This window comes from Malus domestica, chromosome 03 (genome assembly GCF_042453785.1).
Source record: "Malus domestica chromosome 03, GDT2T_hap1".
In the NCBI taxonomy this organism is placed as follows: domain Eukaryota; kingdom Viridiplantae; phylum Streptophyta; class Magnoliopsida; order Rosales; family Rosaceae; genus Malus; species Malus domestica.
In genome coordinates, this window is record NC_091663.1 from 4723671 (window position 1) to 4750485 (window position 26815).

General features: G+C 36.6%; 2 protein-coding genes across 2 annotated transcripts; one reads left to right on the forward strand and one right to left on the reverse strand.

Moving 5' to 3' along the window:
- Positions 1-7099: 7099 nt before the first annotated feature.
- Positions 7100-9656, forward strand: LOC103418409 (peroxidase 4-like). The gene is made up of 4 exons (XM_008356542.4): positions 7100-7491; positions 8061-8252; positions 8354-8522; positions 9086-9656. The coding sequence occupies exons 1-4, from the start codon at positions 7195-7197 to the stop codon at positions 9475-9477; spliced, it is 1050 nt and encodes a 349-aa protein (XP_008354764.3). The 5' UTR covers positions 7100-7194; the 3' UTR covers positions 9478-9656.
- Positions 9657-18780: 9124 nt separating this feature from the next.
- On the reverse strand, positions 18781-20004 carry LOC103418419 (LOB domain-containing protein 15-like). Its single transcript, XM_008356551.4, has 3 exons — positions 19854-20004; positions 19442-19760; positions 18781-19253 (listed from the first exon to the last, which is right to left on the reverse strand). The coding sequence occupies exons 1-3, from the start codon at positions 19865-19867 to the stop codon at positions 18810-18812; spliced, it is 777 nt and encodes a 258-aa protein (XP_008354773.3). The 5' UTR covers positions 19868-20004; the 3' UTR covers positions 18781-18809.
- Between the last annotated feature and the right edge of the window lie 6811 nt (positions 20005-26815).

The following is a 26815-nucleotide window of genomic DNA, read 5'->3' on the forward strand; positions in this document are numbered from 1 at the left end:
TATAAACTCAAATCTCGACTTCGTAACATCTCCAAAGGCAAATCCGCTAATGCTGCCTATCTTCAACAAATTGAGAAGATCGTTAAGCTCTTGCCAGCACCGAAGCTCTGGTTGAGGACTCTGAACTTATCTCTGTAACACTTCATGGCTTGCCATCTGAATATGATTTCTTTGTTGATACGATTCAGTTCCGTCTAGGATTTACAACCATTGACGAACTTCATGGATTGCTTCTTAACAAATAGATTCAACTTGCAAATCGCAAGAAAGCTACTACTTCTTCTAACGTTTTTCAAGCTTTCAATTCAAATCTTGGATCATCTACTGGAATTCTACCTACACCGACCTCAAATTCTAGTTCCCAAGTCTTTCTTGCTCAGAATTCATCCCATTTCAAGCAATATCAAGGTCGTAACCAAGACCGAAATCAATCAAACCCTAGGTCTTTTCAGAATAAGGGAAATTTCTCTGGTTATCGTGGCAATAATCAGCGTCAGAATTACAATCGCTATAATCAAAGGAATAATCGTGGAGGTCATTCAGGCTATAATTTTTCTGGAATATCGTGGAATTACTACTTGGAAAAAAAATTACTTGAAAAAAGTTAACAGTGTCAATTTTGTAATTACCTTGATTTTCTGATATAAGTGGTTATAGGACAGTTAGATTCATTATGGTAAGTTGTCAAGTGCACATCTATTGTATAAATACGATGTAATCTTATCATTTCATTCAATGGAATACATTTCCTAATACCCAAGACTCATAGAACCCCGTGAATCCACCTCTGACTATCAATGTATATCAAAACGTAGCATATTTACTCTTATTAATGAAAATAAAAGGTGACGAAGGGGTAGCACGTACTGTTCTTTTTGTCAAATTTTTAAATATAAAATTGTAAAGAAGCAAAACGAAATGTCTCACATTATAGATTAAAAAAATAGGAAGTCTTAATGAAACACTCATGGTACTATTCACTTTTAACGTTAAAATATTTTTAGTATGAAAAGTCACTCATTGTACTATTAACTTACAACACTATTTTATCATTTTGATTAAAACTAAAGTTTTTGAGAACTTTTGGTTAGTTTTCCTTAAAAAATAATGCAAGACTTATAAGTAGCTAGGCCCTCCTCCCATTAATTACCAGTTAATTAATTCGAAAATGAAGCCTCAACTAATACTCCATTATATCATATATAGCAGATTTTGCTCACGTGGGGTCATTGCATATGTTAAGCCTGGCAAACGAGTTGTGTCTGTCGTGTTCATGTCGTTTTCGTGTAACACCTGTTATCTTAATGGGTCCTTAATAGGTTTGGTAAAGTGACCCGACCCGTTATGACCCGTTAAGAAATATATATATATATAATTTTATTAAATTTGCACATACCACACATTGCCACATAAATATTACTTCAAAACATTAAAACACATTTGTCGTTTATGTACTATATCTACACTCGAAAATAAGAGCCTAATAAACAAACATCCATACACTACTAGTCTATTACAAAATATTAAGTGTGTAAGGATATGCAAAATGAAAGAGTTTTTATTTTCAAGGTTGTGAAGCCTTTCTCAAAAGCTTAAACCTTGCCAATGGAACACAAAGCTTGCATGTTATTCTTTTTACAAAATCCTCAATTCTCATCGATCATCATAACATAAGATTTTGTGGTATCCACTAGTGTAAATATTTTAAATCGAAGATCGAATTCATTCATTGTATTCATATAGGGTCAAGGAGTGTAGCTGTAAAAAATCATCAAAATTGAAGTTAAAATAATCATTAAATCGTGATTTTTCGTTGATAACCATCGAAAAGTTTTCTCCCGTTACTTGATCTCTGAATTTTTTTTTTGTTGCCATTTTTGGCATATGCGATCTTGAAGTATATACAAACAAGTTTGACGGTTGGATTGTTGAAATTAGTTTCGTAGAATGCGTATCCCATCAAAACGATAGATTCACTAACACGAGTTTATTTATACTTTCATTAAGTATAACGTAAGATTTTGTGGTATCCACTAGTGTAAATATTTTAAATTGAAGATCGAATTCATTCATTGTATTCATATAGGGTTAAGGAGTATAGCTGTAAAAAATCATCAAAATTGGAATTAAAATAACCATTAAATCGTGATTTTTCGTTTATAACCGTCGAAAAGTTTTGTTTTGTTACTTGATCTCTGAATGTTTGTTTTTTGTAATTTTTGGCGTGTGCGATCTCGAAGTATATACAAACATGTTTGACGGTTGGATCGTTGAAACTAGTTTCGTAAAATGCGTATCCTATCAAAACAATAGATTCACTAATACTTAAGAGTTTATTCATACTTTCATTAAGTATAACATAAGATTTTGTGGTATGCACTAGTGTAAAGAATGAGTGTAGCTGTAAAAAATCATCAAAATCGGAGTTAAAATAACCGTTAAATCGTGATTTTTTGTTGATAACCGTCGAAAAGTTTTGTCCCGTTACTTAATATCTGAATGTTTGTTTTTTTTTTCGATTTTTGGCGTATGCGATCTTGAAGCATATACAAACAAGTTTGATAGTTGGATCGTTGAAATTAGTTTCGTAGAATGCGTATCTCATCAAAACAATAGATTCACTAACACTTCGAGTTTATTCATACTTTCATTAAGTATAACATAAGATTTTGTGGGATCCACTAGTGTAATTATTTTAAATTGAAGATTGAGTTCATTCATGGTATTCATATAGGGTCAAAGAGTGTAGCTGTAAAAAAAATCATCAAAATCGAAGTTAACATAACCGTTAAATCGTGATTTTTAGTTTATAACCGTCAAAAAGTTTTGTCATGTTACTTGATCTCTGAATGTTTGTTTTTTGCAATTTTGGCGTATGCAATCTCGAAGTATATACAAATATGTTTGACGGTTGGATCGTTGAAACTAGTTTTGTAGAATACGTATCCCATCAAAACAATATATTCACTAACACTTAAGAGTTTATTCATACTTTCATTAATTATAACATAAGATTTTGTGGTATCCAGTAGTGTAAATATTTTAAATTGAGGATCAAATTCATTCATTATATTCATATAGAGTCAAGGAGTGTAGCTGTAAAAAATCATCAAAATTGGAGTTATAATAGCCGTTAAATCTTGATTTTTCGTTGATAACTGTCGAAAAGTTTTGTCCTGTTACTTGATCTTTGACAGTTGGATCATTGAAATTAATTTTGTAGATTTCGTATCCCATCAAGTTCAATGGTATATATATATATATTTATTAAGTAGATTTAAATTTATTTATTTTGTACATATAACACTTAAGAAATTGAATGGTATGTATATTTAAACCGATCCAATGGTCACCAATTTTTAATATTTAATTTAATATATATATATATATATAATTATAGTTTTTAGGGGTATAAATTGTTAAATTAATATATATAATTATTATAGTATTTTTTTAGGGTTATAAAATTATAAAATTAATATTTTGCTTATCATGTATCGTGTTACCCACGTGTATAACCGAACCAACCCATTATCTTAATAAGTGCTTATTGGGTTACCCAATAAAGACCCATTTCATTATCGTGTCGACCCAAACACATATTAATTTCGTGTCGGGTTATCGGGTCATGTCAGGAATTGTCAGGCCTAGTATATGTAACATATACAAAATAGGGTAAATATTAGTTTACTACCCTCCAGTTTTGTGGTTTTCAACATTTAGTACATGAAGTTTTTTTTGTCCCAGAGTCATACTTAAAGTGTTAATTTTGAGACAATTTCATGCATCCGTTAGTCAAATGGTTAATTCTCCCGGTAAGTGATGACGTGGTGCCCATGTGGACAATGACTGGGCACCATGTGTCATTAAAAATATTAAAATAATTAAATAAATAAAAGTAAAAAAAAAAAAAAACCCAGAACCCTATCGTCTTCCCCATTCTGACCCCTCATTCCGTCTTCCCCGATCCCCCTTTTTTGATCCCTCCCACTCCTCCCACTTCACCTCTCTCTCTCTCTCCAAGCACAGTCGATTAAACCCTAATTTCTCATTTTCACCAAAGCTCACCGCGATTCCTTAACCTTTCTGGTTCTCCATGTCCTCCGAATTGGGAGCTTCGACCTCTGGCAGCGAAGCCTTCGAGCCAAACCCTAACTATGACCATACTACCAAACCCCAGAAGACCAATTGGTCGCCCTCACATTGTCGGAGGTCGATAGCCACGGGAATGGCGTCGCATATGGATCGGTCGTGGAGAACAATCACCAGGATTCCAACTTGATCCCGAGTGAAGAACACTCACTATCAACACATCTAGTATGGTTGCAAAGAGAGAAAGTAGAAGAGAGAGAAAGAGAGCTCTGAGCGTCGAACTCGACAAAATGCAAGATCCGGCCAACCTGAAATCGGATCCGAGCTCCAGCTTTTAGGACTCTCACCACCCACGCATGGTGCCGCCGTTTCCAGACATGACTCCAAACGCCCCATTCCGAGGCTTCTACCACTGTTGAACCCAATCCGAGGTCCATTTCCTGATCCCGACGACCTGGATTTGCTCCAGGACTTGTTCGAAGCCCGTCCCGCAGCTTCGAGGAGCTGGGTGGCTCCGAGGACGTCATCTTCGGCACCTACTAGACATGGAGAAGCTCGAATCCAAACTTGATGACGAACCCTCCAATCGATTGTGCTTGGAGAGAGAGAAAAAGATAGGTGAAGAAGGAGGAATGAGAGGGATTGGGGAAGAGGGACATGGGGGTGGGGTTGGGTTGGGGTGCATGATAAGGAGAAGGAAGAGGGGGTGGGGTTAGGAGAGGAATGGTAGAGGAGGAGGTGGTTGTGGAGAAGGGAGGATAAAAATGGAGGAGAAAAAAAGGGGATCCGAAGAAGGTGTTGCAGAGGGAAGAAGGAAGAGAGGTGGAAGACGGGTGAGTGGCCAAGGGTGGGGATTTGGTTTTTATTTTTATTTATTATTTTTTACTTTTATTTAATTAATTATTTTAATATTTTAGCGCCCAGTCATTGTCCACATGGGCGCCACGTCATCACTTAATGGGATAATTAACAGTTTGACTAATGGATGTATGAGACTGTCCCAAAATTAACACATTAGGTATGACTCTGAGACGAAAAAAAACTTCATGTACTAAATGTTGAAAACCACGAAACTTAAGGGTAGTAAACTGATATTTACCCTACAAAATAATATCAAAATGTTGATTTGTCTGATTTCTAGAACTGGCATTTTTTTAATTAGCTAGAAAAAATCTTACAGGTTTCTTCTTATCAAAGTAGCAGGATACCTTTTGGTTTTGATATTGCTTTGTTAATTATTCAAGTTTCTACTAGAAACCTGTTTGATATACTGTTCCACAGTTTTAGTCGATTCTAGCTAGTGATCTGTACTCTCTTGTAGTGTTGTATCTGGTCAAAATGGGCAGAGAATCTTACAAAAGCAACGCGGAGTTCTCCAGTACTGTTTTAATTAGGATTATGGTTTATTGTATAAGAATTAGGATTGGAATTGGACACCAATTCTTCCATGGAATATGGTATCTTTTTTTTTGTTCGAAATCTTGCATTGTACCTTCACCAAATCCCAAAAGGTTTAATGACCAAGTGTATAGTGTGTTGAGAGTTGTCCCACATTGGTGAGAGACAAGGTTTGTTATGTGCTTATGTGATCTTGGGCTACTTTCTATATTGTCAATTGGTTTTATGGTGGAACCTCAATTTCATCATGGTATCAGAGTAAGGTTGTCCATGTGTGAAGCCCAACGGCCACACGCACTTCACGTCACCCAGTTGTTGTCCACGTGTAGGCTTAAAAATCCGCCACACGTGCAAGGGTATGTTGAGAGCTGTCCCACATTGGTGAGGAACAAGGTTTGCTATGTGCTTATATGAAGAAAGGATATCACACATGCGTGGGAGCATTTACATCGTTGTCCTGGTCAGTGGTGAGTACATAAATCCTCATAAATTGTAGTTTCAACTTAGACGCATGTACTGTTTTTGAACAGATATCGGTTTCGTTGGACTTATGATATGAAAAATCACTGTTTGTTTATATGTAGGAGTTTGGTTTCGTTGGACTTATTATATGAAAAATCACTGTTTGTTTATATGTAGGAGTTTGAGTTTGTTTCTAAGCGACAATTTGAAGAGGATGTTGAAAGTCACCGTCAAAGTCACGGATCTCTAGAATGGTAAAGCTTCGCCATGCTACCATGGCTATTCCAATGGGCAAAGACCCAGGTTTCTCTTGCTAGGGTCGAGAGCAGCCGACTGAGGGTGGTGGAGAGAGCCGGAGAGAACTTGGAAAATGAGATACCTGAAGATAGTAGATGAACAACATGTCATTTAAGAACAAAAAAAAAAAGGAAAAATGAAAAATGGAGATGCAAGTTATAGATCGAACCCCATACTTGCTTATGTTCCAATTGGTGTCAAACACTCATATATTTATTTTTATTAATGCCAAAAAAATAGTCCAATTGGACTCCAAATAGAAAAATTGAGTAGTGTAAGTTTACACAACCAACACATCAAATTTAAAATTCAGTTAGAAGTTAGGACCACATCCACAAATCAATTTAAATTGCTTCCCTCCAACGGTGACGCGTGATTTTTCCTAAAGTTTATCCACATTGTTGCCCTCCCTGTTCGGTACTACCTTCTTAACAGCAACTGTATGACCCGTCCTTAACAGCACCTGTATGACCCGTCGGTAAGAGTGCTTTGTACACGGTCCCACAAGCTTCTCTTCCAATTGCAAAGCTCTCATCAATATTTTAGTTAAGATTTGCTATGTGTTTATATGATCTTGAACTACTTTTTATATTGTCAATTAGTTTTATGGTAGAATTTTAATTTCATCATAGTGGACCCCCAAAAGTTATGACGAATTGATCCATTCCCCCATCGACTCTCCTCTGGTTCATTTCACGTAACGTGCATTTGGAGGTTTAGTACCTTTCTCCATCCAAATCATTCAATCAATCGCATTCTTTGCTGTTGTGGTTGTACTAGTTGATCCCTTTAACTAAAAGCAAACACCTTTTAATTAAATTCTAGACGTAGAAATTACCATGCCATGCACTGCTCAAGTGCTTAATTAGTCTTTCAGATTAGGTAACCTGTCATCCCCAAAATCTCCCTCGTTCTTCCTCTATATATATATCTCTAATATTTTCCATGCAACAGCATATTCTCAAACCCTTGTTCATTCAAATATTCAATTACCTTTTGAAATTTGAAACAATGGCTTCCAATAATACTTTTTCTTTGTGTTCCATATTGGTGATTGTCACACTCGGTGTTCTTGTGGGTTTCACGGGGAACTCTTCTGCTCAACTTTCTACGAATTTTTATTCTAAGAGTTGTCCTCAAGTCTTTGATGCAGTCAAGTCTGTTGTCAAGTCTGCTGTGTCTAAAGAAAAGCGCATGGGCGCTTCTCTTCTTCGCCTCCACTTTCATGACTGTTTCGTCAACGTAATTTCTTCTTAATCATTTAATTATTCAAAAACCTAAAAGTATAATTAGTTTCCGTATGTGCACGTCCTCACTTTCCTTATAATTACTTAATGTAGTTTTGTTTTTATTTTTTATATAACAATATTAGAGAGAGGAGTTGAATTAAGTCTTACAATAAACTACCAATAATTTAGTATCAAATTCAGGAAGTTGAATTTAAAATCCCACAATTTCGTAACAATAATTCATATAGAATAATGCTTACATTCTCTCACTGAAGAAATGAGTTCATTCCTTCACTTGCAAATAACATATCTAGCTTGAAGACATGCATATATCGAAAGGATCAAGGGGCCACTCAAAATTGTGACCGTCATGTGGGCATGAACTTACCTGGCTAATGTCAAAATCTAAAGTACTCAATTATACTCAAATTATCTTAGTGCAGAGTTTTTTTTTTACTAAAAGTTATTACCTTTCAAAACAAATGGTAAAAGTCAATATATAATGACCTGTTGGTGGTTATTGTTAATTACTACTACTACTACTAATCCTATGTTGTTGAATTTATGCATCGTACGTACTAGGGTTGTGATGGATCGCTATTACTGGACGACACTTCTTCCTTCACCGGTGAGAAGACTGCACTCCCGAATAACAACTCCTTAAGAGGATTTGAGGTTGTGGACAAGATCAAGTCCCAAGTGGAAAAGGCATGCCCCGGCGTCGTTTCCTGTGCTGATATCTTAGCCATTGCTTCTCGAGACTCCGTCCAAATTGTGAGTAACAAAAACACATGATTTTTGTATCAATAAGGAAAACACATGATTTTAGTAAGTAGGGTTTATAATAAACACTATAAATTTAATTATTTCTGCAGCTTGGAGGACCAAGTTGGGAGGTTAAACTTGGAAGAAGGGATTCAAAGACAGCAAGCCTATCGGCTGCCAATAGTGGAGTCCTCCCTCCGCCCACTGCTACCCTCAACGAGCTCACCACTAGATTCCGAGCCGTAGGTCTCTCTCAAAGGGACTTGGTAGCCTTATCTGGTAACTATCAGCTTCCTTTTAACTATGCACATCTTTGGATGGCTATTTTTATTTGATAAACAGGGGGGCAAATTCGAACGTAAATTCATTCCAACATTATTAAGAAGAGAATACCTCTCGAATATATAAGAGCTACTTGGTAGGCTGACTCTTAATTGTACGAAATAAAAGTGGACAAGAAAACCTCATACCAAAGCCTTCTGGTTTTGGCCGGTTAATTTCGATTGTGGATTTGAAGCCCCTGGCTAGTTTAACGGGGATTTTGGTTTTGAAATGAGAAAAGAGCCTTAAAAAACTAAATGGTCTTCGTTTTGATTCATATGCAAGCTAGGTAAAAACAAAGGGAACAACGACTTAATGAAATGTTATCTCGCTTATGTTGTCATATGACTTGATGACACGTTAGATACTCACTTTTGAGATATTGAGGGAATGAACTCTTATTTGAATGTGCGGTGCTAGATTGAGAACACAATTAACAGCATGTAAACCCAACAATATTGTTTATCGATGAATTCCCTTGGTCTCTCAACTAAATGTGTTTGTTTGACATGATATGGCAGGAGCTCACACAATTGGGCAAGCAAGGTGTACAACTTTCAGAGCTCGCATATATAACGAGACCAACATTGATGCTTCATTTGCCAGGACCAGGCAAAACACATGTCCAAGAACAGCTGGCTCCGGAGACGACAACCTTGCACCTTTTGACATCACTACTCCTAACACTTTCGACACTGCCTACTTCAAGAACCTTGTCAACCAAAAGGGTCTCCTCCACAGTGACCAAATTTTGTTTAATGGTGGACCAACCGATTCATTGGTTAAATCGTACAGTGGCAGTGCTAACACCTTCAATGCTGACTTTGCCAAGGCAATGATCAAGATGGGAGATAACAAGCCACTCACTGGATCCAAGGGTGAGATTAGATTGAACTGCAGGAAGCCTAATTAGTCGACAAAAGTAGGTCCTTCCTCTATGATAGAATAAACCAAAAACCCCAGAAGTTGGGAGAATTTACTTGGGAACATTTTGTTTGTTGAGTGAGAGTTTATTAGGTATTGTTTGTTATTATATCAACGAATAAAGTATGTTTTAGTCTCAAAGAATTCAAATTATAGGCATTTACCTGATATTAATTGTTGATGGATTGTTTACTTCAATTGAACAAAGTGAATGGTGATGAACAATCCAATTTCCCGGTGCTTTGTAATAATGTGAAATTCTTAATCGAACATCTTAAAAATAACAAGCATCGTTGCACTAACTTTAGAATTTAATGGTATTTTTCTTCACTTATAAATAGTAAGTTTCAAGTTTCACTCTCATAAATCAAGTTTGATGTGAGTTAGCTCAAATTTCGAGCCCTAATAATATGTACTTAATTAGTTATTAAATACATCCAAATAAAATTACGCTAATTTGGCCCAACTCCGTTCGGCCTCGTTTCATTATTGCTTTGATTTGTCAAAGCCCACTACAGAAGTCATGATCTGGTTTGTTAGCAATGTCGTACCTACCATTAAAAAATTTCAGCTACACGAAACAAGGAATTTTCAGAATTACACATCTAAATAAGAGCGGTCAGATCATGTGCAATAGAAAAAGTCTTAAAAATATTGTCACGTAGTATTATTATTCTATTTAAATTATATTAATATGTAGCTTAACCTTTGAAGAGAAGTGTTGGAATTTAAAGGTCTTCGCCTAAGCCGATCAAAAACAGAATATATGGAATGCAAGTTCAGTGCAAATGAAGACCAAAATGAGTTAGGGGTGAGGATCCAAGATCAGGAAGTACCAAAGAACGACCGCTTTCGCTACCTAGGATCTATCTTGCAAAAGAACAGAGAATTAGATGGAGACCTTAACCATAGAATACAAGCTGGATGGATGAAGTGGAAGAATACATCCGGCGTGTTATGTGACCGCCGTATGCCACTAAAGCTCTAGGGAAAATTTTATAGGACGGCAATAAGGCCGACAATGCTATATGGCACGAAATGTTGAGCGACGAAGTATCAACACGTACATAAAATGGGTGTAGCGGAGATGAGGATGCTTCGTTGGATTGGATGTGTGGGTACACGAGAAAGGATAAGATTAGAAATGAGGATATCCAAGATAAAGTAGGAGTAGCTGAAATTGAAGGAAATATGAGAGAAAATCAGTTACGGTGGTTTGGATATGTGCAAAGAAGGCCTACTGACGTTCTGGTTAAAAGATACGACTACGAGATAGAGGTCCAGGGCCGAAGGGGTAGATGAAGATCTAGGAAAACTTTGGAAGAGACTCTAAGAAAAGACTTAGAGTACTTGGATCTAACGGAGGACATGACACAGAACCGAGCGCAATGACGTTCTAGGATTCATATAACCGACCACACTTAATGGGAAAATGCTTTGTTGTTGTTGTTGTTGATGTGTGTATATATACACTTTTTACTAATATATTCTAAAAGTGGGACACGTAATTTCAATACAATACATATGTATGTTTATTAAATATTTTAGAATTTGAGTTTATTTTGAAGGCTGCTATTTAAGCTCCAACAAAAAGTTTCCACAATGTCTTATGTGATTCACATACTTGATCACTGGAGCTATTTCTTTTCATGTTCGTTGTCATGCAAACAGTGTAGTTCATCGCTTTACTAGACTGGCTGTTTACTCTCGTGGAGTTCGTACTTGGAACCTGCTAATTAATGTCATTAGTAAGATTTGATGTTGGAGAAGTTTCTTTGTTGTAATTTGTTTCCTTTTTTGGCTTTGAAATGAAATTATGCCACATTTGATTTAAAATAAAAAAAAAAGGATATTTCTGATTTGTTTTTAAATTTTGTTTTGTATTTATTTGTTGATTATATTAGTAGAATAGCCCATGTGAAAGCTTTGTTAGCATAAACTGCATGTTTCAAATTGCTCACATGTCTTGAGAAATAAATTGGGAATGCATGTGAGCTGAATAAATTTTGCAACATGGTTTCTTATCAAATCTTGTGTGATTAAAGTATTTAGTAGCTCCTGATCTCATGTTCAATTTATTGTATGTAGGAACCTCATAAAAGATTGACGTTCGCATCCAACTAATTAGAAGTAGTCAAAGCTATAATGCAGCATGTTAATCAGCACAATTATTTATTCTGTCACTGTTGAAGGAAATGTGAATGTGATTATACTATTAATTAAATTTGTGATGGTACTGTAGTAGCTTAAATTAATTAGCTTGAATTTATCTAGTTGCCCTCTTGTTGGAACAAAAAGAAGTAAATTGGAGTCATATGGTGAACACTTTTTCTGTGGAGAGACAATTTGATCATGTCCATAATTTCATTTTGATCATATAACTCTGTTTAAATTTCGTTTGTTTAATTTTATTTTGAGCTTAAGCTATTTTTGAATTGCTTTTTAATTATATGAGTCGAGCTTGAGTGAGCTTAAAATGTATAAGCTTGATAGAGAGCTCGAGTCGTTTTGAGTATACAATAAATTATGTTAGCCGCTCTTAAAACAAAACTTTGCAAGTAGATTTCATACCAGAATATATTCAACATAAAGTATATAACTCAAAATCTTCAAACATAATACTTTAAGACAGGCACATAAACGTCTCTTTTATGATTGGAACGCTATGGGGGTTTATGCATCACGCATGAAGGTTATTTAGAACAAAATAAAATAGGGAATATCATTCTCCATATGTAGTAAAAAAAACATTAAATGTGAAGATAGTCAATCTAAATTTAGGAAAAAAAGTAAACATGATTCTTTAAAAGCAAAATCTCAAGCATAATGATCTGCCTAAGAAAAAAGATGTGCTGCTATATACCAAACTTTACGAGCCGAATATACCAATGTTTAAACTTGACTTGTTACTTATCGGGATTGAACATCAACTTGACTTATTCACAAACCAAGTTTAGACAAATCAAATTAACACGACCCAAATTGCTACAAACTCAATCTATTTTGGGCCGATTTACTGTCCTAGCAATGCAACCTATAAATTAATGAAGATCCAATTCCATCAAAACGCTCTTGATTTCTGCCAATTTTGTTGATCTCTAATGTGTCTTTTCCAATATTTAATTTTTAATTTGTTTGCATATTATAATACATATACTGACGCCTCTCCCAGATCAGTTTGAGTACCACACGCCAAGGAAACTCTAATTCAATATATGTACCACGAGTCATTATCACAATTTTATCGGCATGGATCACCCAAATCTCATTTAAGGGAAAGGGACATTGTTGAATTTTTGATGTGTATTTCATGAGGAAACAATTACAAATGAAACATATATATAGGAAAAGAAAGTATAGACATAAGCCTAACTTGCCTAACTTGCCTAATTTCCTAACTTGCCTAACTTGCCTAATTTACACAAAGAATGTTGACTAGCCTAACTTCACTAGTCATCCAACATGTTTATTTCATGCATGCATTTTAACAAAAGATATGACTTGCATGCATTCCAACACTCCCCCTCAAGCTGGATCGAGGGGATTCATTGAGCCAAGCTTGCCCAATAACCGATGAAACTGAGATGATGCTAGTGCCTTTGTAAAAAGATCTGCTAGTTGATCATGGCTTCGTGTGAACATGGTCCGGATGATTTGCGTTTGAACTTGAGCTCTGATGAAATGACAATCCACTTCAATATGTTTGGTTCTTTCATGGAATACAGGATTGGCAGCAATGTGCATGGCTGCTTGATTATCACACATAAGCGTCATAGGAGTAGAACTAGGAAACCCTAAGTCTGAAAGAAGCCCTTTAAGCCAAATGAGTTCACACGCAGTGGCTGCCATGGCTCGATACTCAGCCTCTGCGCTGGAACGAGCAATTACCTGTTGCTTCTTACTCTTCCATGTGACAAGGTTTCCACCAACAAATGTACAATAGCCTGTGATTGATTTCCTATCAATTGCATTACCTGCCCAGTCTGCATCTGTGTAGCCACTAATGACAGTGGACTGATTGTTATGCATTGTAATTCCTTGCCCAATTGAACCCTTAAGATAACGAAGGATTCTCTTAACAAGGTTAAGGTGATCAACAGTGGGAGAGTGCATGAACTGACTAGCCAAGCTCGCTGCATATGTGATATCTGGACGAGTGATAGTGAGGTATATGAGCTTGCCTACTAATCGTTGATAGTAGCTTACATCATGCATGGCTTCTCCATCTATGCTGAGCTTCAGTTTACAATCAACGGGAGTGATAGCAGGCTTGCAGTCAAGCATTTTTGCTTCTTGAAGGAGGTCCAATACATATTTCCGTTGATGTAGAAACAGTCCTTTTGAAGATGTTGCCATTTCGATCCCCAAAAAATACTTTAACCTCCCCAAATCTTTGATAGCGAAAGCTTGATGTAGTGAGAGTTTTAGTGCCTCAATCTCCACGGTATTATCTCCAGTGATGATAAGATCATCAACATAGACGAGGACCACCAACTTCCCCCTGGTGCCAGTTCTTACAAATAACGAAGAATCAACATTACTTCGCATGAATCCAGCCTTTTCCAAAACAGAACTGAGCTTGGCATACCAAGCTCTTGGTGATTGTTTCAATCCGTATATTGCCTTGTGCAATTTACAAACCATGTTGCCTTTAATACCATCATAGCCTGGAGGAGGTTGCATATACACTTCTTCCTGCAGCTCGCCGTGAAGGAAAGCATTCTTCACGTCCATTTGGTAGAGTGACCATCCACAATTGATTGCAACTGACAGTAAAACCCTGACTGAGTTCATCTTGGCCACCGGTGCGAATGTTTCCTTATAATCTACACCAAAGGTTTGGGTGAAACCTCGAGCAACAAGTCTAGCCTTGTGTCTCTCGATAGATCCATCAGCTTTGAATTTAGTCTTGTAAATCCAACGACTTCCAACAGCCTTTTTTCCTAGTGGTAGTTGAACTAGGCTCCAGGTGCAATTCTCTTCCAGTGCACGAATCTCTTCTTTCATGGCTTGGTTCCATTGTGGGAGAAGAGACGCTTCTTGAAAGCTTCTTGGTTCATAGTGCTTATCAATTTCACTGAGAAATGTAGCATGAGATGTTGAGAACTTACTAAAGCTGATACATTCATTGATTGGATGTCGTGAGGCATATGTAACATAGTCTTGCAACCTAGCTGGAGGTTTTCTGATTCGAGGAGGATTTCTTTTAATCACCTGAGACTCTGTAGAGGGCGGAGAAGGATCAGAGTAGGGCTCGTCTTCACTCTCACTGGCAGTAATTTGGTCAGTTTGAACTTCTTCACAATCTGGACTTACAATGACTGATCTCTTTTCCAACATCGGATAATTAAAGTTTTGAGGGAGTGGGAACATGTCAACTAAATCCTCCCCCTGACTTGTAAAATAGGGATAGTCTTCTTCGAACTTCACATCTCTTGAAACTGTGCACTTCTTAGTGACTGGATTGAAGCACTTGTATCCCTTTTGAGTGGTCGAGTATCCCATAAACACACACTTGGTTGCCCTGGCATCTAGTTTGTCATTGTTCAAGGTTTGGATGTGAACAAAACACACACAACCAAACACCTTGAGATGTGTCAAATTTATTTTCCTCCCCTTGAGAACTTCATAGGGAGATTTAAACCCTAGCACACGACTTGGAAGTCGATTGATGAGATAAGTGGCAATAAGGATGGCAAACGACCAAAATTTCTTTGGAACGTGCATGTGAATCATGAGAGCACGAGTTTTTTTCCAAGAGATCTCTATTTTTCCTCTCGGCTACTCCATTTTGTTGGGGAGTCCCCACACAGCTGGTTTGATGTATGATACCCTGAGAACTTAAGTATTGAAGCATGTTGTTGGATAGAAATTCAGTGCCATTATCTGACCTTAAAACCTTAATGTTTGATTGAAATTGCGTTTTAACATGCATGTGAAAGTCTTTGAAAATGGTAGGGACTTCACTTTTTGATTTCATAAGATATAGAAAACTTGTTCGAGAGAAATCATCAATAAATAGAACAAAATATTTAAAACCTTCCATTGATTCAGTTGCAGGTCCCCATACATCGGTGTGTACCATTTCAAAAGGTTTACTTGTCCTAGACATTGAATTACCAAAAGGTAGCCTAGTAAACTTAGAAAATTGACAAGTATCACAAGTAGGATAGGGGTTACAAAAATTTGGAAACAGTTTCGACAAGACAAGTTCAGAGGGGTGAGCTAATCTCCTATGCCAAAGTTGGTTTTCATCTATGGACTTCGATTGAGCTTGAAGAGCCTGAGTGAAACATGCATTTTTGCACAGGTAGTAAAGTCCATTTATGAAGACCCATTCACCAATCATCTTCATGGTGAGAACATCCTGAAACATTACTTTATTTGATGAGAAAATAGCACGGCAGTTTAGGGTGTTGGTGATCTTTCCAATTGACAAAAGTTGGAAGGGAAAGGTTGGTACATAGAGGGCAGTGGAAGGTATTTTTTGAGAGAGTAAGTTTATTTCTCCTTTTCCCAAAACTAAGACATTTTTTCCATTTGCAACAGACACATGTGAGGGGCTTGAAATTTTTTTAAAATGATGTAAATTTGTAACTTTGTTTGTCATATGATCTGTGGCGCCTGAATCAATTATCCAACAATCAATTTCAGTACTAGTTAATAGGGCAGTAGTAAAGGCTTTGAGTATACCTGATGCTTCTCCCTTTGGAACTTTCTCATTTCCAGCAAGAAATCCGGCAAATTGTCCCAACATAGCTGTGTGACTACCCTCTTCATTGCCTTGACCATGTGAGCCTCCTCCGTGCCCCTTACTTTGTAGGTAAGCTGCAAATTCATTGATCAATGACAATGGATTGGCAGTGAACTTCATGGATCCTTGTGAGATAGTAGGAGCGTGAGCATTAGCAAGTTGTGCCTTGAAATGAGGTTGAAATTGTTGTGAGGACCTTGGTATCATCCTTCCATCTTTGCTGAACTTAGGCTTGAGTTCAGGATGAAGTTCCCAACACTTGTCTTCCTCATGACCAACACCATTGCAATATTTGCATTTTAGATGTGTGTTACTTCCCTTGTATACCTTGGCTTCTGAGTTCTTGTACTTTGATGCATATGCCCGAGTCTCCGTTAATCTAGGATTGTGATCAACATTCATAACCTTCTTCCTTGCTTCTTCTCGTTGGATAGTTGCACAAACATTGTTGAAGGTAGGCAGGTCTTGACTCATCAAGATGTGACTCCTTAGGTCCTCGTACTCAGAGCTCAAACTCCCTAACAGCTGATAAATTTTGTCTTCCTCAGCTCATTTTAGGAGAATGGTAGGATCTGTGGTATGAGGGAGATATACATCCAACTCATTCCACATGGCTTTGAGGCTCCCAAGGTGTTGAACAAATGCTTTCCCTTCTTGTTGAGCACTGGCAATGTCATTCTTTAATTGGAAGACCCGTGCATAGTTGTTTTGATTTCCATACATATCCTGCAAAGCTTTCCAAAGATCATGTGCGGAATTGGAGTAGCTAAAAATTTCAGCAACATGTTTCTCCATGGTGTTGAGCAGCAAGGACATGACAAGTTGATCTTTGCAGAGCCATGCATTGTATGTAGAGGAAGAACGGTCTGGAGCTTCCACGCTTCCATTTACAAACCCTAACTTCCCTTTGCCTCCGAGAGCTAGTGAAACAGCTCGGGACCAAGGAAGATAATTGAACTCGTTCAAGAGAACTGAACACAAACGTTGATTGGTGTTAACCTCAACGTCTGAGAAGTTTGGAGAGAGATTGTGGCGGGTTTCCTCATCATGGTTCACAGAACTTTCTTCAGTCATGACTAGACTTTGAAAGAAAGAAAAAATTGCAGCAGCAAGAATGGCAGAGACAGGTTACAAATGAACCTGCTCTGATACCATGTTGAATTTTTGATGTGTATTTCATGAAGAAACAATTACAAATGAAACATATATATAGGAAAAGAAAGTATAGACATAAGCCTAACTTGCCTAACTTGCCTAATTTCCTAACTTGCCTAACTTGCCTAATTTACACAAAGAATGTTGACTAGCCTAACTTCACTAGTCATCCAACATGTTTATTTCATGCATGCATTTTAACAAAAGATATGACTTGCATGCATTCCAACAGACATTAAATACCCCTCTTCTGTTTTCGTATTTTATGAGGCTGACCAGAACACTCCAAGGCATGTCAATACATCGATATAACGTCACAAAATTGGTCTGCAGCACGCCACCAATGGGTCAAAAATATAAGAGTCCCATATAACACCTGTGTAATTGTTCACTATATTAATTGCCCTCCACCATCAAACATACAGTTATCTGTAGAAGAGAAATGTGAAAGAATTCCTGCTATAATTAAAAATAAAAGAATGCTCGATAAAAGTAATATCGTTAAATGAGTTTAAATTTGTGTAATAAAGAGCAATCGAAAGCTATACCAATATAAAGGAAGAAAAGATAAGGGTATACTATAACATGTTAGAGTTTTGGTCGATCAAGTATAAAAACCCTAACACCTTTTGTCTCCCTCGAATAACATGTGGTACTCTTTAATGAGGTTTCAGGTTCATCTTTCACTGGCACAGACTAACATGCATGTGTACTGTGAAGACATAGCTAGCTAATTAAAGTTAAAGTCAGAGCCCGCTTATTCCCACACGTGCAATTAACAACTTTTTCCAGATTGTCTGCACCTGTGGCAACCCTACTGGAAAATGCATACCTACCAAAACCCATTAGGTTGCACATGCAGTACGATTCTAAGACTTCTCTTTGTCTAGTTTCAGATCACTACTGCATTTTAGATTTCAAAATCTGGTGTGCTTTTAACTTCTTCCAAAAGATCATGAGAAAGCATATTGGTCAAGTCTGGCAGGGAGCCTTTCCAAAAACCCTAATGCATCTTTGGTCAAAAACCCTTTTGTAAATTGGCCAGCTTCAGACGGAGTAAAAATTACAACAGAATATATATATATATGAGAGATTGAAATGTGGTTAATATTTAGAGGTCAAAAAACCATGTGAAAAACAAACCTTGTTAATTAAGGCATAGAGGTAACTTGAAAAACTTGGAGTACTACTCACAACAGGTTGGGGATTGGAGTAATTGTTGTAATTAGTCTCCAAGTTTATGTTTTTAACTTCTTATGTAATCTTAATGTGTGACTTCTCAATCATAAGTAAAGGGAAACTATATCAACCCCCATACATATAGATAAAACTAATTCTGTTGATCTATCAAACATGATAAGCAATAGAAATCAAACAAAGAAAAAGGGTCTAATAAAACACTATATATCATTTTAATCAAAATACGGAACATTTTTGCTTGAGATGGAGCTATAGCCTGTCGTGTTTGTGGACGGATTGTATAAAGAAGAAGCTGAAGAGGAAGACGATGAAGAAAAAACAACTGAAGACGGAGCTGATGCTGGTGGTAGTGGCGGTGGCGGTGGTGGAGAAATCGCTTGTGGTTGCGCAGCAATGGACACCATCCCAGAATTAGAAACCAAAGCAGCATGGTGAATAATACCCCTAGGAGAAACGATACTGGGACTAGTGGCCTCTTTGAATTTGTATCTCAATATCTGAGTCCTTACTGCATTGAGTTCAGCTTGTAGAGATTGAATTTGTTGCTGCAAGGCTGAAATTACACCCATGCACCCATACACTGGGTCTCTCAGCCTCAGATTTGCTTCATAAACTAGACTATTGGCTGCATCAGCTCTTTGATTCTCAGCCACTTCCTATTAAAAAAAAATAGGGGTATTTTGATATGGATCCAAAATACCTAAAAATTGGATCTATTTCAAAAATAGACCTAGAAAATTAGACCTATTTCAAATTTTCCCAAAAAAAATAAAACAGAAATTAAGTAGTGCATATAAAATTAGAGTGCTTATTCCTAAAATATTAATTATTTAATATTTAGTACCAGTAGCATCTTGGAAACATTGCTTGCACCAAAGACTTTGTGAACAGCTGAAAATTTCTGGGGTTCATGTGGAGAGAAGTAGGGAGAGAAAGGGCACTCTTCAGCACATCTTCTTCTCAAGAGCTTACACGCAGCACAAGGTGTGATTGTGTTCAAAGTTGTTGTACTCATCATCGTCATCCCTTGATGAGGAACACCAAACGACGATGACGATGATGACGAAATTTGAGTAGTGCTCATGATTCCCATTTGATCAACAACAGATGCATCACTTTCTCTCCTGATCTTCTTTCCTATCTCATCGAAGGTTGTGATCTCCCTATAAAACAACAAGAACTTAGTTAGGTGAAATCTATAAGGCTTTGAAAAGAAAAAGCAAACCAACCAAAATAAAAAGAATATTGATAAGGACCTTCCCTTGGACATATATTCAGTTATATATTGTCTGAATGAAGTTGGGAGCAAAGAGAGGAAAGGAGAGAAGGAGAAAGAAAAGAAAGTTTGAGAATGGGGAAGAGAGTGCTTATAAGGCAAGGCAAGTTGGGAAGCATGTTAGAATTCATTTATCCCACATTGGTCAGAAGGCTTGAAAACAAACTCTTTAAATAGAATTATGTTTGTCTAACTAATACCAAGGCTTTTTGCATTAAAACCCCACATCTGACGAATTGAGCAGGTGGCCAAGTAAGGACAATATCGGTATTTTTGGAGTGGGCCCATGGCCGGCCCATCTACCTGAAATTTAAGATGGTATTAAAGCCAATGACGAGCCCGTACTGCCACGTGAACGGGTGGGTTCCCTTTGACCCCGCGCAAATGGGTGGGTCCCCGTTGGCCACGCGCGAACACTTCACGTGTGACCCATAAAATGGGGTCTCACATGCAGGGGAGTGTTAAAATTCCTCTATCCGGCATCGGCCAGAAGGCTTGAGAATAAGCCTTTTAAATAGAATTACCCCATTCTAACTAACACCGAGACCTTTTGTATTAAAATCTCACATCTGACGGATAGAGCAGGTGGCTAAATGAGAACAGTATCGGTGTTGTTAGAGTGAACCCATGGCCCATCTACCTAAAATTTAAGACATAGTAACCAGTAGGTCAATGTTTATGAAAAGAAACAAACAAAAGGGCATGAGAAAATGGTTGAAGAATCTGATATTATATTCTCAAGGTCGGTGAGATGTTGATAGCATCCAAAGGATTTGGTAATGATTTTTATTTTTCCTCTATTGTCATGAGAGTAAAATCTCTCATTTGCAATAGGCTGCCACTATAGCATTTGTGTACGATGTGCTATAATTATTCATATTCTAATAAACCCAAATTATCATAACCCATCACATAACTTTGAATTTTTAGGATGCTAATAATATTCCTTGTGTTATGGTTAAAAAAAAAAAAATTCATTTCTATATAGTTATAGCTCGCTGCCTCAACTTAGAACTTGTTTCTCCAAATCATTTTTCATGTTAGAAAAAAAAAATCACTTCTATATAGTTATAGCTAGGTGCCTCAACTTAGAACTTGTTTCTCCAAATCATCTTTCATGCATGTGTTAGAAGAGTTCAGTGATGCTCATATAAGGTTCTCATTTTGAGAAACTGTGAGGACCTCTTTCATATAAACCTAAGGGTAAATAAACTTATAAGTCTACCATATTCCCATTATACCTAAACAGAATATAGCCCGGGATTTGATGTCCCACACACACGAGTCGGTATCGCCAATATTTTCTCATTTTGAGAAACCGTGAGGACCTCTTTCATATAGACCTAAGGGTAAAGTCTAACATATTCCCATTATACCTAAACACAATATAGCCTAGGATTTGATGTCCCACACACATTTGTCGGTATTGCCAATATTATCCCCACTTTAGCCACCCGGGAGAAATGGGTATGAGGTTTTACTAAAAAGCCTTAACAATATGTGTGTGTGGTACCATTGCTTATAAAGCACTGGATAGCTCTCCCTCTAGTCGATGTGGGACACAAATATGGTTCTCAACAACCGAACTCCGAAAATCTCCACCTTGGCGAGATTCGAGCCATCACAAAGTTGACATCTCGCAATCCAAATACAAATAGAGCTCGACTTTGACCACATGCAACCAATTTCCAAATGAGCTCTTCAACTTCAACGATCATGAGAGTCACCAATCTCAAGCGGTGCGTGGGCTCTGATACGAATTGTTGTGCAGAAGCACACCAACAGGTCCCACACATACGAGTCAATATTACGATATCCATCACACTTTAACCACCCAGGAGAAACGAGTATGGAGTTTTACCTAAAGGCCTCAACAATATATGTGTGGTACCATTACTTATAAAGCACTAGATAGCTCTCTCTCTAGCTGATGTGGGATACAAATGTGTATCTAATCTCACCCACCAAACTCCAACAAATCTTAGATCTACGGGTCCATTTTTTGTTTGTTTCCTACAGTTGTCTACTGGATTGTTGGCTTGTAGCTAGATTCATATCAAGTTTGCTTTTGAATTTTAATCCGGGTTCGATCAACTTACAAAACAGGAAGTATCAATTCGGATTGTTGGCTCGTATTCATATATTAGATTTAGTGGTAACCCATCTCCTGTTCCTTCACCCCAATAGAAAAATCAATTCGGTTCATTTGTTCTCGACGATGACGACGACGCATCGGGAAGATATACGCGGCGTTACATAGCCTGATAGGTTATATCGATGAAAAAGAGGGAAGCAATTTTTAAAAGTCAACAATTAATCCCAATATTTTCTTGGTGTGCTGGGTTTTGAATTTTATTGAATTTGTGGGATTGAGATTGTGTGGATTTCAATCTTGTTGAATTTGTATAATTGGGTTGTCTAGGTCTTGAAACAAGATTGGGTTGAATTGAGTTTGTAAAGTTATTGAGTTTTATGGAATTGGGATTGTTGGGATTTTACGCTCTGTTTCATTAGTTCAAGTTTGTTAGATATGCAAACAAGAATGATGGGTTTTGCAGTTTGAAATCTTCTTCCCTCATTTTATTTATTTTATTTTTATTTTGTCAAATGATAGATTTTGTTAGATTAGATGTTAGGTTAATTACCAACGGGATTCGAACCCATAACGTCATACAAGAACTCAACTCATTTTCACAGATGTGGTAAAGGACCACTTGCCTTTTTATTTTTTTATTGATCCGAATTTTGTTTAGGTGTAATAAGAAGAATTTAAGCTAATAAGCCTAGCTACCTTTAGATTCAAGGGGTTATACGATAGAGATCCGATAGGGATTTTTATACCTGGAAAAGTAAGGATAAAACACTTAAAAATACTTGTAAGAGTACAAGGTTATCGTAGTATAGTAACTCAAGCAAGGTCGTTCTCCACATGGATTGAATGAATAATTTATATAAATACCAAATCTTAATTAATTATTTGAAAACAAAGTTTGGAAAAGGTTGATTTTATGACCTAAAATATTAAAAACGAATTTAATTAAAAACAATTAAATAAATTGGGAAAGTAAAGAAAACAAAAGAAAACAGTTTAAAAATCTATTTAAGCACTAGGGTTCCGCCGTTACCTTAACAATTATACGTAGTTCTTCCAATTACTTATGACTTACACATGCATATTTTGAAGGTTAGGTTTTCCTAAAGTATGCCCTACTTGGAACCTCCAACATAGAACCTATATCTAACATGCAACCCGTCTGTGGCGTCTAGATTGAATATGAACATGCAAGACTCATTAAGTTTTGTGAAAACCTTTTAAAAAACCATATAACCCTTAAGACATGCACATATTAACCACAAGAAGCCTTAGTCAATTTCAGGGGTAGCCCTTAGCCAAAATTGCATCAAATGACTTTTCTAAATATCAGGTGGCCAATCATCAGGACAATTAGATAGTTTCAAATACGATGATTAACAATTCAAAACTTGCATGCATAATATCATAAGTAAATTGAAATGAAACTACATATTATTGCTAAGGCTCGTGGCCTTGCCCTAGCAAACGAAACTAGTTACGAACAACCATAAAACAAAAAGAATTTTATTGAAATAGAAAAAAGATAGAAAACACCTTGAAATACAAATAGTCAAAAGCTCCAAAGTAGTGCATCCCTAAATTTTATGCGTTCTCCTCCCCCTTCTTAATGGCTAAAAAGCCTTATTTATACTACTACAAAATAAAATCCTATCTAGAAAAGATCTTCTAAAAATTAGGAAACATAATAGAATAATATAACCAGGAAATAAAAGGTTTCCTAATTGAACTAAAACTCGGACTTCTCATAAAATCATATTTTTGACCAACCAAATCAACTCTGATTTGGTCTCAAATATCTCTTTTGAAAGTTGAAGACGTTCCCTACAAATCCTCATAAGGAATCTTCTTCAAAATATGCCATATTGATCTTCAAAATGCCCAAAACATCCAGAAACGTCAATTTGGGAAAATCTGGAATTTTGATATGAACATCTTGAAAGACTCATGAACATCCTCCAATTAGAATCACTCCAAAATTCATCTGTTTGATCATTTTTTCTCTAGAAGAAGTCGAATGTCCTACATTAAGAATATAAATCAAAGTATCAATATTCTACAAAAATAACGAATAAATTAATACTAAGATAATGGTAAAATATATAGTATAATATGGACCCATCAAGATCCTCACAAGTCCTTTTTTGAGGACCTTAGGTAAGCATTTCTCTATAAGAGTTTAAGGTCTTTGGTTAATTAAAGAAGCCCCAAAGGAAAGATACATGTATTAACAGTAAGCTATGAATTGCAGTAAAAGGAGAAGAATGAAAAGAAGAACAATCACATAATGTTTAGAGAGGAAATGAATCACCAAAGATTGCATTACTCAAATGAATTACAAAGAACAGGAAGTCAGTATTTATACATTTATCATTTGCTTTAGAGATAAGCAACTTACTAACTAACTTCCTTATATTTCTGCAATCTTAACAAACACCCTAACTGCCTTGTTCATGTGTCACCTAATTGCCTTGCTGATGTGTAAACATTCATGCTAACATGTATCCAAAACAATGATGATGTGTATATATCAGTTAACATCCCCCCTCAATCTCAACTGGGTTCCCAAGTTTGAGATTGTAGGAATGCTTCAAGAAAGAATGACTATGTAATCCATTTGTTAATATATTTGCAGTTTGTTCATCCATAGGCAAATATTAGACTTGAAGATCGCCCTTTTGAACCCTTTCTCGAACAAAGTGATAGTCCGTGTCGAAGTGCTTAATCCTGGAGTGAAAAATTGGATTTGCACTCAGAACAATGGCAGACTTATTATCACAATATATCATAGGTGGAAAGGGTATCACAACAACCATGTCTTTCAAAATGTTTCTTATCCATGCTACATCAATTGTAGTGTGAGCTAATGCTTTATACTCAACTTCTGTATAGCTTCTCAAAACTGAATTCTGCTTCTTCGATTGCCACAAGACTGGATTGTTGCCAATGTAAACTACATAACCTATGACTAACCAGTATTCAAATCTGTAGCCCAATCGGAATCACTGAATGCAGTAATTCCCACTTCTGTATTAGTTGAGAATGTTACACCATTTTGCATAGTTCATTTTAAAAACCTCAAAATCCTTTTAACTACCCCAAAATGTACTTCTGTGGGAGCAGCCATGAATTGACACACAAAATTGATTGCATATGCAATATTTGGCCTTGTAAAGGTTAAATATTGCAATGAGCCAATAATGATGTGGTACAAGCTTGGATCAGTCAACAAAGTGCCTTCATTGACCAATAAATGATCATGAGGCTTGCATGGTGTAAATGTTGGTTTGCATGACTCCATACCAACTTTATGCAACAAGTCCTTTATGTACTTGGATTGATTGACACATATATCCCTATTTGATTTGTAGTTTACTTGCAGACTAAGAAAGTAAGTGAGTTTTCCCATATCTTTAAGCTCAAAAACTTCAAATAACTCTGTGATAACACTTTGTACTTTGCAAGAATTAGATCTAGTAAGTATAATATCATCTACATACAATAATAAAATGACAACATCCCCATCACTGTGCTGAATAAATAAACTTGAATCAGAAGCAGATGCTTTAAACCCCATTGCAGGTAAGTAACTTGTGAACTTAGAGTTCCAAGCTCTTGGAGCTTGCTTAAGACCATACAATGACTTTATTAACTTGCATACATAAGATGGCTTAGCCATATCCACAAATCCCTGAGGTTGTTTCATGTAAATCTCCTTTTGTAATTCACCATGCAAGAAAGCATTTTTGATGTCTAACTGCCCTAACTCCCAATGATTAATTGCAACCAATGATAGTAATAGTTTCACTGTTGTGTGTCTCACAACATGACTGAAAGTTTATGAGTAATCCACACCTTGTTCTTGTGAAAAACCCTGTGCAACCAACCTAGCTTTATACCTTGATATAGACCCATCAGGGTTCTTTTTGAGTTTGTATACCCATTTGTTGCCAATAATGGATCTATCATCTAGAGGTGGTACTAGTTCCCAAGTCCTTTGAGCCCGAAGAGAGTCATACTCATCTTGCATTGCACTTTTCCATTATGGTATAGTAGCAGCCTTCCTGAAGGTTGTTGGTTCTGCAGTATCACTATTACTCATAAGGAAAGAAAATCCCCCACCAAAGAATGTATCTTCAGTTAGTTGAAGTGACTGTAGTTTAGGTAATGTGGCTAAATACCCTTTGTAACTCTTTTGTGTGATTACCCCACTTTTCAATCTAGTAAGCATTGGATGTGTAGATGCAATTCCAGAAGCATCAAAATTAGATAGTATAGGAGAAGATATTGGAAGAATTACCTCAAATTGTGTATCATTATGGACATGCAACATGTGTGATCTACCAGAAAATGTAGGAGTGATAGGATGAGGACCTTGAGTTGATGATGTATTATGTGACAGTGATAAGTCTTCTATACCGGATGTTGATACAACTGAACTTGACTTCTTTCCAGAATTAACACTGGTATAAAAAATAGACACACCATGAATCACATCATACTCATATTTGCTAGTATTATCCCTCTGTGAAACATGAGGTACTGCAACAGTTGGTATATGAACATGAATGACAATAGGCATGTGAATAGAATATTGCATTTGTTGATCTTCATTGGTACTTGTTTGGACTCGATTTTACACCATCAGCCCGAGCAACCAAGGCTGTTGGATGAGCAAAATTTTAGACCGTTGAACAACAAAATGGTTGAAATGATTTTCAATTATTCTTAAGAAATAATATTGTGATTTTAATTACGATACTATCTCTTAGTAATATATTAAATTATTTAAACCTAACATTCGTCGATCCAATTGATTTGGGATAAAAGAGGATAAGGATTGAATTCGT

What these genes read in the sequence shown, in the direction of transcription:
- LOC103418409 (XM_008356542.4), top strand. Translation starts at nt 7,195, where the DNA reads ATGCAACAGCATATTCTCAAACCCTTGTTCATTCAAATATTCAATTAC. An exon ending in TTCATGACTGTTTCGTCAAC is followed by an intron (nt 7,492 to 8,060) that starts GTAATTTCTTCT and finishes CGTACGTACTAG; the next exon opens with GGTTGTGATGGATCGCTATT. An exon ending in GGACTTGGTAGCCTTATCTG is followed by an intron (nt 8,523 to 9,085) that starts GTAACTATCAGC and finishes ATGATATGGCAG; the next exon opens with GAGCTCACACAATTGGGCAA.
- LOC103418419 (XM_008356551.4), bottom strand. An exon ending in ATGTTTCCAAGATGCTACTG is followed by an intron (nt 19,254 to 19,441) that starts GTACTAAATATT and finishes TTTTTTTAATAG; the next exon opens with GAAGTGGCTGAGAATCAAAG.